Consider the following 13858-nt stretch of genomic DNA (forward strand, 5'->3'; position numbering starts at 1 on the left):
GTTGCCTGGTGATGACGGAACGCACCACCTGTAACCTGCAAGCTTTTCGTACCCCGCTCGAATGTGCTTGGAATGTCACAAGAAATCCAACTTGACAAATGGACCGGCACCTGGAATCGAATGTTGTTTGCAGAAGGAAACTGTACGCGAAGCGTGCATTGCGGTGAAAGGATTCCAACTACTACTTCTGCAGTAATCAACAAAAGCGAACCCTCCCGTTAGCAAGATTATGTTCCTACGAAATGTTCTCCCTTCTTCACGGAACCTTCCCCATCAACGCACGCGTCAGTTCCAGCGTGTTGTAGCCATAAATATCAAATTTATTGTAATCATAAACACTTCCATCAGCCACGCGACACTTTTCGACGGATGTTCAACGGTCACCGGACAGGATTTCCTTCATTTTCTTGCACGCACGCGGTCTTGGTGCACCACCGTTGTTTAATTTGGTTTAATACGACCCAGGCGAAAACTCGTAGCGCGTAGAAATGTCGCTGCGGCCATCACAAAACTTTCAAACGAATGGAATGACCATAAATATTCCACCATTAAGGAGCAATAATTTTTGGCAGCTGTGAAAAGTTCATTTCCGGTCGCTCCTCGCTCCTCCACGGTGTGCGTTGCTGCTGGCGAAGGAAAGAAAAACACCGGGGGAAAAAATCGACCGACAGGCTCGTGGGAAAAGTGGGTGGGAAATGAACAGAAAATATCCATTTTCCTTGGCATCCAAATCCCACCTGCTGGCATGCTCTTTCGTTTGGTTTCGATCTTTTCGCCTTCTTCCGTTTCCACTTTCACTTCACTCCACTCTCTCTCTCTCTCTCGCTCTCTCTTTCTCTTTTCTCGTTCGTTCTTTTCTCACTTACTCTCCTGTATTATTCCTTGCTGGCCTGCAAGGAATCCAATTCCCGCATTTTCCGAGCAATTTTTGCCATCCAGTCAAGTGAAGGTCGCTGCTGGGTGACTTTTATTGCTTTTATCTACCACCACCACCACCACCACGAGGACGTGTCTGGCGGCCGCCCAAGGTTGCAAAATGGAACGAAACCGGAGGGCAGCGATGAAATTTGGCAGCGATCCACCACGATCATTATACTTAGTCTACGCGGTGAGTTTTATTACTTTTTCGTCCACCAAAGGGCAGAGATGGACGATTTTCAACAAGTGGTTCATATTTATTAGAATGTTGAGCTGGCAGGAAGGGCTGGCCCACCAATCGATGGGTTAGTAATGGATTAAAGCCTCAGAAGTGGTATTTCACGGCGCAGCTTGCCATGAATTATGAGTTTTCCTGGTTGCTGGGTGTTGAATGAGCTCATCGTCTAAATCACTCAACTAGCAATGTGCGTATCTTAGCCAGGGGAAGATGGATGATTAATAAGTAGTAATTTACTTCGCTTATTACCTTGTTGACAATGCAACTCGCGTCCAAAATGATAAAGTACTTCATTTGTGGTAGGTTAAGAAAAAGGCATAATCCAATTGTGGATAGGCCGCGTGCTGCTGCATGCTGCTTTACTTTCCGACTTGGAAGTGCCGCAAGCATGCGGGACTTTGGCTTACAAGCGTACCGGGGAACGGTATAGCTAACAATAAAAAGTAAAAGATTAATGTAAGGTCAGGCATCTGGCAATGGTAGCAAAAGAACATGGAAAAGGACACGGTTTTATTGTCATGATATAGCCAATGCAATGTTGACTCAACGATCCTTGAACGGAAAAGGCCATGAAGCGGCGGCGGCAGCGGCGGTACACCGTGAGCCGTGCCAATGCCGAAGGTTGTTTGTATGGTGCTCTCCAAGAAAACAGCATCCACCGGAAGCCGGAAGGAAGGCCTTCATTGTGCGCCAGATCCGCTAAAAGCACTGCAGCACTATGGTACGACAATTGAATAAATCTGTCTCAGCGGGAATTATAATGTGTTACCCTGGGGGGAATTGAAACGTAGGGAAAGTATGCTAAAGCCCCTTGAGGGTGAAGATTATTCACACTCACTTCTTGGTTGTCCGAGACAACAGGAGCCGTCGGCGTGATCGGCATGGGTCAAGCGAAATCAAATAACAATGCCATAAATTGAGAAGGATTGTAACAGCTCAGAATATGTATATGAAACAAATGCCGCACACTTGTATGGTTTTGACTTGTGTGTCTTGTAGTTGTCTAGAACGATTACCTATTTAACATAACCTTTAGATTAAAAGAGTCATAAAAATCTAAGGCATTAGCGATAACATAGAGCATGAAGTAATTATGTTTGTTACTTTATTCACGGCATTACATCGCATTGTTCACCAATAAAATCGATTCGATCTTAAAGCTCGTGAGATTAGTCCACATAATAGAGAGTAATTGCAAGATTTTAGCTGGCTAATTCTGTTAAAAGACGTGTGTAAATGTAAGACAGAATCTAATGAGTAATCTTCCTCAAAAAAGTCCTTTTTACGTTTAACCGAAAACATACATTCATTCTCGATGTGTCTGGGATAGTCTTAGTGATAGCAGTGATAGCAGCGAAACAGCAATCCTTCAGTAAATATCGTCGACACAATCTTTGCAACCCTTCTAGGACATAGAGAACGATGCCCTAAGTGTATTATGAAAAATCCTGTAGGCTCGCTCTTTTTAGCCATAGATTCATGGAGCGTCGCAGGAATGATTTTAACTTTATATCTCCTCTTAGCACAAGCATACCCGTATTGCTAGTTCTACCATACAATCCATGAAGTATTCGGAAAGAAGATTGTGTTCAAAGAGAAAGCATGCGATGTGTTTTCTTGAGCGAAACGTAAAGACGTTTTGAAATCCACGCCTCATTGCCAGGTTCTGCGAAGAGATGTTGCCTTGCCGTCAACCTTTTCATCTCGTACAGCGTACCTAAGTTGATGCTGATATTAGATGTTGGTAGGGATTGGTGGCCGTTAACATAACGCCGGGAACATTATAGTTATGTTACGAGTGATTTCGAGGAAAGCAAATAAAATAATAAAAGTATAATGTTTCTTTTAATCCTAATATATTAATCCCTAATATAAATAAAAATAATAATAAAAATAATAATGTATAGGACGTGAGGAAAAATAAGCCAGCTAACTCGCCTAGCATTGGCGACAAATAAAGTCTTGTCAAGAACCTGCCATACCATTTAATTGTTTAAAATAGTATTTGTAAAATAGAATTTACCAAAAGATATTGTTATTCTCATAAATATTTTCCAAAATACAGCAATTAATCTTTGACATTTCAGCAACGAAAACAATCTTTAGCGCCCACCAAGATTATCTCAATAGAGCTATCGACAGGACTATAGTTTCCCCATCTGAATACTGGCCCTTTACAGATAACATGGATTGGATCGAGGGTTGAAGTTCGTGGGAGGAATCAATTAATTAGCGCGCGCCTTACTAGAAGTCAGGCTCTAGAAATAGGATATTTTGAATTGTTAATTGATTGGCACACTTCCAAGGAATCCCCGATGCCAGGGCACGCGGAAAGTTTTGCCTAGCTGAATGCCTAGCGCGGCCCGGATCAGATAATTGAGGTAATTCAACGTGCAAGGGAAGCGTTTGAAGTGATTCAATCAGGGGAATAATTACGCCATTATTGTTTGGTGTCGAACCGTGTACGGATACGGTTGTTCTTCGATTTTTCCGGCATCACGTGTAACTGACAAGCGGGATCGGGGATTTGCACAGGGAATAACAATGATGATGACGGCAGAATAATAACATCGTCAACCGTAAGTTTATTCAAGCCGTGTTTCGTTGGAAAGGCTCTTGTACCTTGTACACCTGTAATCGGAATCTAATCTTCGTTCAACAAGTTTTCAGCTACACACTGAATGGCAGAATGAAACTCACAACTTATCTAAAAAAACAGTATTTTGTGTTGTTATCTACGATGTTTTTTTGACCTTGTGAATACTTATAAAACATCATTTCCAAATGTGAGCGTAACGATTTTTATTGGCAGTCAAAGACTTTGGATAAAATATAACCAAAACTTTACTACAATTATATTTTTTTTAAAGCTACAGGTGTTTGTACTAACCCGCCAAAACAATTCACAAACAGCTATGGCGCCAGTCACGGAAACCTTCCAACCGGAGTGTGACAGCACCTGCCAAGACCAAACAGTGTAGTGTGTATCGGTAAGCTAGTGGCCCACGGCGAACAAACTAAAGTACATTGATTTCACCGGTTCGTTAGCGATTGTTTAAATGCTTTGCCTCCATTGAACTGGGAGTACGGCTCGGAGGCTGGTACGAAAGAAGATGTTTGTGGTAGGTAACCACCGACCGAGGACACCGTTAAGGATGACTATCGTTTGCCCTACTACCGGTCCGAAAGACCGGCACATCGAGACGGTAGTTTTTCATAGACGAACTAAGGGTAAAGTTGGCAAATTTAGTCAGTCGCCATAAGTTTTAATTGACTTTACCGTAACCGTACTGCTGCGCTCTTTGGTAACATTACCATTCCGCTTCGTGCGCCCATGAAAACATTTCCGTTGCTGCTACCGGGCTGCCCGGGAAGCTATTAACTAGGGAGTAGTGATGACACCGCGCTGTTGGCTCCAGCATCCATATTTTACATTAAAAATTGGGAGAAAAGTTCCACGGGAAACGAAGACAGTGCAGCTTCAGTGGCAAGGCTTCGAGAGCACAAGATGCAGCGTTTGTTTGAAACTTTGTTTTGTTCTGAGCTGATAATATATTGGTTGCTTTGCATTAATATGAAGACACATTTCCACATGACAAGACCAATAACCAAACTAATAATTCTAGGTATCGTCCACTGAAAACAGGGCAGCCGTTGCCGCCGTCATCTCCCAGAGCGATTGCTCATGAAACTGAAATAATGCTAATTATTATAATTCAGAGACCAACCTCATGGTGAACCTCGTTTCTGTTGTGTTTTACATACACAGCACACTATGGTACGCTATACGCTTCATATAAGCCCTTACCAGCCTCACAGAATATAGTGGAAACCCCCTGCGGAAAGGTAGCTTTGTGAAGTTGAATGCCAACACCCTCGGGATGTTTCCATTTCATTTGCAGTACGTAGAGCGAAAGTATGTGGAGTGAGAGTGGAGCAGGAAGGTATGCTACCTCATCGTCCACAGTAATGGTAGCTCGAAGACATTCAGAAGAGGAGTAGTATCTTTCTAACCAACCAACTCCCGGAAACTGTGGGTGCTGTGTTGAGTTTGTTACGTTTACATTGTCAGAATACCGTGTTCGAGAAGATCGAACCTCCTGGTTCTGCGCTGGCGTATGTATGTGTGGCGAAAACTTTATTCGATTGACTTTTGCGCTGTGCTGTGCTGTTCGATGTTATCGATTTTGAGCTCCTCCTCCTCCTTCTCCTCCAGGTGTGCGATCTGCGTGCTCACCACTTGATGGAATGTGACGATTTGCAAGGCAGACCTCCCTTTGGCCCTTCCGCACGAGGCTTGTATTAAAGAAAAAGTTTTTGGGAAAGGGAACGAACGCTCGAAGTTGCCGAAGATGGCAATTTAATTAGCTACAGAGAAATACGATCAGGCATGCACGCAGCTCAATTACGTGGCTTGAGCGAGCCCGGGGGCGGCTTTGCGGGAGACGCTGCGGGTCTGAGGCGGACGAGAAACACTTGTTTACCCACGAATGAAGCGCCTTGCCGGGATACGCCGACGGTTGATACTGTAGGCACCACCACCGGTGTTTCCGGTATCCTTGCCACGCCACGTCCAACGAGAGCCGGCAAACGGCAAACGGCAACACAAACACCACCAAACACCGAAGCTAAGCTAAGTGATGAATGGTAAATTGTTAATCTTCCACGTTTGGCTTTTTTCCACCGTTAGCCGGTCATGTTTTGGGCCAGGATCGTCTCCTGACAGCCAAGCATAAATCAGACCAAAGCATAGGTGAAAGAGCAGACAGCAAGGAAGGTGGCTGCTGGCTGGCACGAGAGAAAGCTGTTAGCATGCTGTAGCGAAGGCAGTCGCACACATGTACATATAAGCTCCCGGATGGCGGTTTCGGGGGTCGCGGGCCGGTTGGCACATGTTATAACCTGTTGGTTGCAAACACTTCTTCTTCTTCTTCTGCGTCCGTGCCTTCAAGCTCCAATGTCAGGCACGTGAAATGTGTGCTCGCACAACACGAAAATAGAGTTGTTTTGGTTGTTTCGTTTTCTTCACTTTGGGGAGGGAGGTTTTCCACCATCATCGTCAAGCACAAGCTCGTGACGAATGAGACTGCCACAACAGCTGCGAGCATATACTACTTCTTCTTCTTCTCTTCCTCCTCCACCTCCTCCGGAAAGTTACTCCTCCAAACCGTCGTCTTATGCACTAAGCTCTGAAAAATTCTCCTTCGATCCAGCAGCGAGAGTGCAGCTGTTGTATTTAGTTAACTTTTTCTTAGTCAACCAAAGTCAACGAGCTTTCTTCGAGAGCGCGAGCGAGCGCATGTTGGGCGCATGTTGGGGGTGTTGCGAGCACACCAAACACCAATCAAACGAGTACATCGTCGAGCGCGCGTGTCCTTCTTTCAGGAAGGGGTTTTGTGTTTCATCAAATTCCACGTAGTGACATCCCCGGGCCACGCGATTCCCCGGGAGCTGTGTGTGGAGTGGGAGCGGGGAGTGGACATAAATATCGCGCGTGTCCTCGGAAAAGCATTTTTGCGGCACGGGATATGGGTGGCTGAAACATTAGCCCGAATGTCCGCCGTGCCTCGACCCGCTTTTACAATGTTGGCCGCCCGGGAAGTTTTCACGAGGAAGACACTAGCAGGATGGTGCCGTGGTGAGTAATAAATCTGTCATGAAGTTGGTTGAGAATCCTATCGGTTAGATATGAGGAAGTTGAGTTGATATGTTGTGACACATGAAATTGAATTTGATCCGTAAGAGGAAAAGTTGGCGGGGGTTTTCCACATCTCATGCGAATTACGCGCCGCCATCTTTGATCATGTTTTGACAGTTTTAATTGAAACAAAAATATCAGAAAAACGGGTCGCCTCTATTGCTCTACTTTGTAATGAATGATAATGAGGGCATTTCATAACAAACTAATGCGACAGATATTCATGAACAATTTGCATAAGGGTCGCCAATAGTTTTAAAAGTGTTTAACACACATTTCCTGCTGTGCGTGCACGCGTCATAGAATCTTATTAAATAAGAAATACTCACCTTGCCATCCGTTTTGCGAAAACCTTCGTGAATTTTCCATATGAGTTCGGGGCCGGCGCAGGCGATCTGTTTTCCAATTTCAAAGTACTGCGTAATCGGGTTGTTGTCGTAGGAGTTTTGCGGTGGTGCACTGGTGGCGCTACTTTTGAACTTGGAAAACATGGTCGCGGCCGGCATAACATTTAATTGAAATAGCGGAATGTTGACTGTTTGCCGGAGCAGCGCTGGCGACAACCGTCGAATGAGATCGGATGAGCAAAGTCAGTGAAGAAGGAAGATGGACACCTTGTCCAGACAAGAACGGCCGTCGGTCCGTCCGTTCGTCCGTCCAGCTGTCTGGGTTGTTGTGTGCTGAAGAGCTAAGAAGAGAGAGATCAGCTATCCAGCTAGCCGAGCCGAGCTGATCCGCGCCGAGTTGATGAGTTCCTCGCCCGTGGCTATTCGTTACCGCTTATGTCCGCAGCTCAACACGCGCCCGGTGTGCTGGTGCTGGGTGAGGGTAATTTTATTTTTCTTTAATTTCTGCGGCAACCTTCGGGGGGGGGCGCTACCCTTCCTTTCGAGCTCAAAGGTGTATCTCACGGATCTAACGGTCCAGCGCCAACACTGGACTGGACTCTGAATGCTTCAATTCCGGTCCAAACGGGCTCAACGATCCAGAGCCCCGTTGGGATTGAACCCTTTTACGAAGGATTTCGAGCTAGTGCGAGCGTATTCCACGTTACGGTACGACTCTTTCCTCGCCAGCGAAGGTATGATTAATGTCGATTTTGAATCATTCTACTAGAGGCTCATTATCCTTTTAGGTGGCTCCGAACTTCGGTGCTGGGTTGGGTTGGGTTGGGTGGCAGGCGTAGGCCGGCCTTTGGTAGTTTCGAAACGACAGAAAGATGAAAAAGGTTGTCCACGGAACACGTCCGCTGGCCCCTTTCCTTACGGGGAAATTTCAAATTTATTGTTCGGGATCGTTGATAGCGAAGCGTGGCCAGAGAGGCTTAGGGAGGCTTTTATTTTGGGATGTATGAAATTTTTCCGATCTTTCGTCGTGCGTCTGGTTGGTTTTTTGTTGTTGTTGTTGTTTGTTTCAAATTCACCGGACGAAAGGTCCCGGACCAACGGGAATTACATTAATGCTAGCCGTGTGCCGTATTTGTGATCTAGTGACGAGGCGCTCCGTTGATGGACCTGTAACGCAAGAAAGAAAAAAAGGGACGAAAAGGATTCATGATTATGAATGGAAGCGCAAATGTAGGGTCGCAAAAAGATACAACATTTTTGTAATTAGAGGTTAATCATTGCTGCTTATTAGCTAAGTGTGTACAGGGAATGTTTTATCATATCGGGACCGCCTGTTTCATCTACAACACAGAACTGTGTAAAAAATGTTTAATAATTATTTTAAATTTCACGAAACTTACAAATTTACAGGTGCACTATAAAACAACAATTTGTATTAAGTTTAAAGTCATAGATAATCCGTGAGATCACGCGCTGAATTGAAAATTTGAAGAAGACAATTTTGAATTTGAAGCATTCGTGACACAAAGAAAGAAAGCAAAAATACATGTTATTTAGGCTAACAAATCCATGAGAAAATGCTTTAAATATCACTATACGACAATTTGAATCGCATCTTTTGAGGCATTTTCATCCGTGTACGCGATCGTTTATCATTCAGTTCTGGCAGTATATTTCTAGTATCAGTGGACCTAGCATTTCCTAGCATTTTTATCAGCGTCAGTAGTTTAAGTAAAGTTAGCGATCGATGGATTATTTTTCGGGAATTTGGCATTGTTTGAATATTCAAGATATAATAAACAGTAATTAAACATCTAAAAGAGGCAAGATGCCTCCGTGAAGTCATTTTGAATATGACATTAAATTTATCAATTTAAATTTAGGTCCTTTTTACATCGTTTCGCCTAACAACGAACTCTTTGTGCTGCTGTTCGATTAGAATCAGCGATCAATAATATTTCCTAGCGGCAGACATTAATTGAGTCATCGAAAGATCGTACGCGCTAATCAATATCATTATGTGTTTTATTAAATGGTTCCATCCCTAACGTGAGCAGCGCTTGCTTACGCTTCTTGTGGTGAAAGACCTGCCGTCAACCGTGCCCCATTATCGTCGGGGTCCCCAGATTAGCTTCGGTATCAATAAACTGATTAAACAAATCCTTCTTCATTAGCGTCACCTTGTTTCTGTGTGGTCGAGCGAATGGGCTGGAAGATACCCATAAATATTGGCTGACTGGGCTGGGTGGGAGGAACACGGAAAAGCAACAAGTTTTACTGGAACGCGGTGGAACGCGCGGGGTGCTCCTGGCTGTCGTAATTGACAGCCGCCATGTGGCGGTGGAAACCGAAGCCCCCTCTCCGGGTAAAAATGACGCGGGGTAAAATGGTGAAAAATGGTGCACCTTTCCCACCTTTTGCCTCACGCATTGCTCAGATTCTTCTCGACGGAAAGAGAAGAGAATACTTGTCTTTCGGTATTTTTATCATCGACATTTTCCTAAGCTTCTACCGCTCGCCGCTTGCCGTCCAATCGGGCAAAAATTGATTTTTTCACCCACAAGTCACAGCACAAGTTGGTGGAGCGAGCGAGTTTGCGTTGGAAAACACTTTTAGCAAGATGAGAAGCGATCCCTTCCCCGGCCTCGGCTCCTAGTAGAGTGTGCTGTCAGGGCTCTAAAGCCCGTACCCTTGGGCATCGGAGGAGAAACAACAGATTAAGGACATTTATTAAAATTTTATGGATCCATTTCACCATGGATTTCTCCCGGGAAATATTGTGCCATCGAAGCAGCTACAGGCACAAGGCTGACGCGCGTCAGCCATTTTCTTTAGTCCTGCCTGTTTGTCTTCAGACTTCTGAGAGCCTCTTTCACTTTTAGACACAATCAGTCAATGATTGAAAACGTTTGTCGAGCAGCACCATAATGGCGTTTCACCTCGATCTTCGGCGACTTTATGATTAATTTACCGGAACACCGTGGACACCCGTGAAGTGGCGTCCATATGAAATATGCAACAGCAACGCAGCAAATCAAACAATCAAATGGAAAGGTCCAGAGCATTTCGTGGGTCGTGGTTCGTAGTTCGTGGAACGGAAAACGAACAGGGCTTGTCTTCTCGAAAACGACTTCGACTTTCACATCGGCACATCCGATGGTGAAACATTAATCTATCAAAAGGCACCGAACAGAATGCTGAAATTGCTAGCAATTGGGGCGCGGGGCGAACGGCGAACAGACGACCGGAGACGCTGCATAATATTTGAACCTAGAGGCTAGAAGCTTTCGAGCTAAGAGCTGACAAGCTCATAAAAGATGCAAAACTTTGGGTCGGAGCTACTACTATTCTTGGGTAGTTACTGATGGGTTTTTTGTTGTTGAACCGAACCGAAGTCCGAGCAAAGTGTGGACTTATCGAAAAGAAATCAATATCAATCTTAAATTTACTTCTTTTATGCCACGTTTTCTCGCAGCAACTGGTGGTGGTGCTTATCGACAAAAGCAGCATTTACGCATCTGATGAAGCCCATAAATCGTGCATATTGCCAGATCCGGGAGTGGAGTGGAATTCAATTTAAGGTTCCGTTTAATGTGCTTAAAAGTAAATTTATATTCATTTATTTACACCGAAGAAAAAGCTTTGCTATTTCTGGTAATGTAATTTTGCTATTTTTGTTTGCAGGACGTTTGCTTCGTTCAAGGACCTCCAGGGATTGAATTGGAATTGAAGCAGATGTGCTAAAGGAGTCCAAAAAGGAATTCAAGTAATGATTGGGGGGAAAGTACTTAAGCCAACAAGTACTCAGTGGTGTCTCAGAGCAAAGAACAAAAGAGAGAAAACCGAATTTCAGGCCAGGTCGTAGGATTTACGCAGCGTAGTACACAGGCGGGCAGTTTAGCATAACTTCACAGCCGATTCCATTTCCACGGGGTGCGGGAAAGAGATTGGGATTTGAATAAATTATGCGCATTCCAGCAAAGCATCTTTCCCGTCCCGGGCCCGTGCAACATGATATTTGGTGTCAGTCGTCTCAACATATTCACCACCGTATGCCGCCACCGTCAGGAGGAATGAAGGACACACCATATGGAAGGGAAACCGCAGCTGACTGGTTTTTGACAGACATGATAGACGGATGATAGCGTAGGTCTAGTCAAAAACCCGTCAGCCAACAACAGCCCATGCCATGGCCATGGTCAGCTCGCCTAGTACGTTACTGTATTGTGTTTGTGTGAGAGTGTGTGAGAGAGAGAGGCTTTTCCGAAGCTATTCCACTGCGGAAATGTGGTTGAAGGACCGAACCGTGTGACCGAAACGCTTGCCAGTGGTTAGCATAGTGACTCCCGATCCACCTTCTAGTCCAATCTATCACGGGAACATGCCTGGCCTACCGGACGGATACCTCAAATAGCCGCGGTACGTTTAAAGTTTATCGTGTCGTGAGATCACTTGCTCTACGTTTAGGGTTTGACCGGCTAGGGGTTCAAATTGTGGGAGCAAAAGTAGGCGATGGAATAGAGTATCCCGTTTGACCTTGAAGCTTTAAACAATTTGGGTTATAAAATATTATTAGTTTAAATTGACTAAAGGGAAACACATAAATTAAGTTCTATTTAGCCGTTTTTTGTACATTGCTTGTTATGTAGGCGAACATGCATTTTCCATTTTGCTGTAAACAAGTTCATGCAAAGTAATTATATCTCCTGTGTGGTTCCACTGGTGCTGAAAATGATCAACCAGCGTGTTCGTTACCCTAGGTCCGTACAGTAACAGAACGTTAATTTGAAGGCTGTCGGTAAACAATAGGGAGGTTTTCCGCCCGTTGTTCCATCCTGCAACGCCCACTCCATTTCCCTATCTCAAATCAGGAGTCTAACGCCACCACAGCCATAATGTTCACTTAATTGAGTTCGGTTTTATTTGCTAGCCCCGCTGGTTGGTTTTGGGGTGTCCCTCGGGTGGTCCCATAGTGAAAGCCTTTTTTACATCCGCCTAGCTGCTGCTGCTGCTGCTGCTGCTGCTGCTGCTGCTGGTGGTGATGATGATGATGTTATTGTTGAGGATGAGGTTGTTCCGTTAAGATAGCGTCCGCGCTAGTGTCCGAATTCGAGTCCCGAAAAAGGTCGTCACCATGGTCAACGTCACCGAAAAACTCCGGAACCGGGGCGATGGTTTCGGGTACCCTCGTCGTAAAGTAAAGCAAACGTGATTATATTCACGTTTATTGTGACTATTAGGGCTTGATTGCCATGTTGCGTGGGACATGGCCAGCCATGGCCAGACCGTTCGGAGCTGCACCGTAGCGCGAAAGCAGCGTGTGTCGTTAGGGTTTGTCGTCTTTTGGCCACCGGAGCGGCCATGGAGCCGACAGGATCGGGTAATACGTACGACGCCCCATTAAAAGGTGTTGCATGGTTTTGTCAGCGCCAGATATTCATTCATTCATAAAGATTTTTTTTTCTCTCCCCGCACGGGTCTTCCGTTTCCGTTTGTTCTCGGCATGTTTCGCGGGTCGTTGTGTTTGACATAATGTACATGGTCATGTCAATTAATAAAACTGTCGCGCTGGGCATTCGATTATGTTGTGGTTTTGGATAAGTTCTTCCATGGGCGTGATTTACTGGGCCCGTTGCGTGCTCGGGTTTGAAATAGTTGTTACTGTTTCGAATGTTCCATTTGTGTGGAAAAATGTTATGCGTCTACCTTCTACTGTATTAATGTGGGATAACTGAGCGAGGAAGATAGTCGGTTGCCGAAAAGGACTACGAATGACTTATGCAATCTAACGAGTACTCCAAACGATGGTTAGGATTTTTTTTGCAATGCATCAGCAACAGAACAATCATTGAATTGAGTAAGGAAGCAGAAACATAATAGCACCGAATGAGGTATATTCCAACCCAAAATAATGAGAATTCCGGTCATTAAGAGAGCATTGTTGTTTGGCCTTAACTTCTGCAAACCTTTTCTATAGAGAATTATCTAGTAATCACAGCGAGAAAGGAACAAAACTTAACTAAAACCTGTGATTATTAATACCTCTATTTTGATTGCGATGATATGGGGTTTCAAAATGATCAACAATATTTTAATGTATTCTTTTAATGTAAATGTATTTCATTCGAAAGTTAATGGTTCTTAGTTAAGCAACGACGAGTCACACGTCAAACAATCAGAAGTAATTTGTTCGTCGAAATAGTATAGTAAGAATTGCACCATAGTCTGTGAAGCATTAAAACAACAATAAAACGTGTAAGTCAGTCTACAATTATTATGTTTTCAAATAATTTGTGTTGATGCCATTAACCTGTTTTTCCCGTGTTAATGTACCCTCTTTTGGAAAGCCTGCCACATGTTTCCTATCGTTGTAATATGATTATCGTCTTATGGGGGAGATTCCTCCTCTTCAATTGCTCACATTCAGTAAAATGGCGCATGGTTATTCCCGTAGAAGATGGCAATACTTAAGGGATTTCGTTCTTCACGACGTCGCGTCGTTCGATTGCTCAAGTTGATCCATTTTTTATGGCCCTTATCTTGTGTCCCCTGAGTTCACTTTTTCCAATCTCGCAGCAACAGCAACACGGCTTAGAACATTCTGGGCCATGTCCAGTCCAGTCTAGAGGGAGCGAAACGGGATTCTTGGATTCTTTT

At 44.5% G+C, this 13858-nt stretch overlaps 1 protein-coding gene and 1 long non-coding RNA gene across 4 annotated transcripts in view; both read right to left on the bottom strand.

Moving 5' to 3' along the window:
- LOC125957183 (SCY1-like protein 2) overlaps positions 1–7496 on the bottom strand; it is a 53601-nt gene extending 46105 nt beyond the window's left edge. For all 3 annotated transcript variants that reach the window (XM_049689691.1, XM_049689690.1, XM_049689692.1), the window contains exon 1: positions 7184–7496. In XM_049689691.1, coding sequence (XP_049545648.1) covers positions 7184–7360 — 177 coding nt within the window. In that variant the 5' untranslated portion in view covers positions 7361–7496. The remainder of the gene's footprint in view (positions 1–7183) is intronic.
- Positions 7497–7595: 99 nt separating this feature from the next.
- Positions 7596–13858, bottom strand: part of LOC125957783 (uncharacterized) — a 9518-nt gene continuing 3255 nt past the window's right edge. Inside the window, exon 3 of the long non-coding RNA XR_007469255.1 lies at positions 7596–8368. This is a non-coding gene — a long non-coding RNA (uncharacterized LOC125957783). The remainder of the gene's footprint in view (positions 8369–13858) is intronic.

Source organism: Anopheles darlingi, chromosome 3 (assembly GCF_943734745.1).
Source record: "Anopheles darlingi chromosome 3, idAnoDarlMG_H_01, whole genome shotgun sequence".
NCBI lineage: Eukaryota > Metazoa > Arthropoda > Insecta > Diptera > Culicidae > Anopheles > Anopheles darlingi.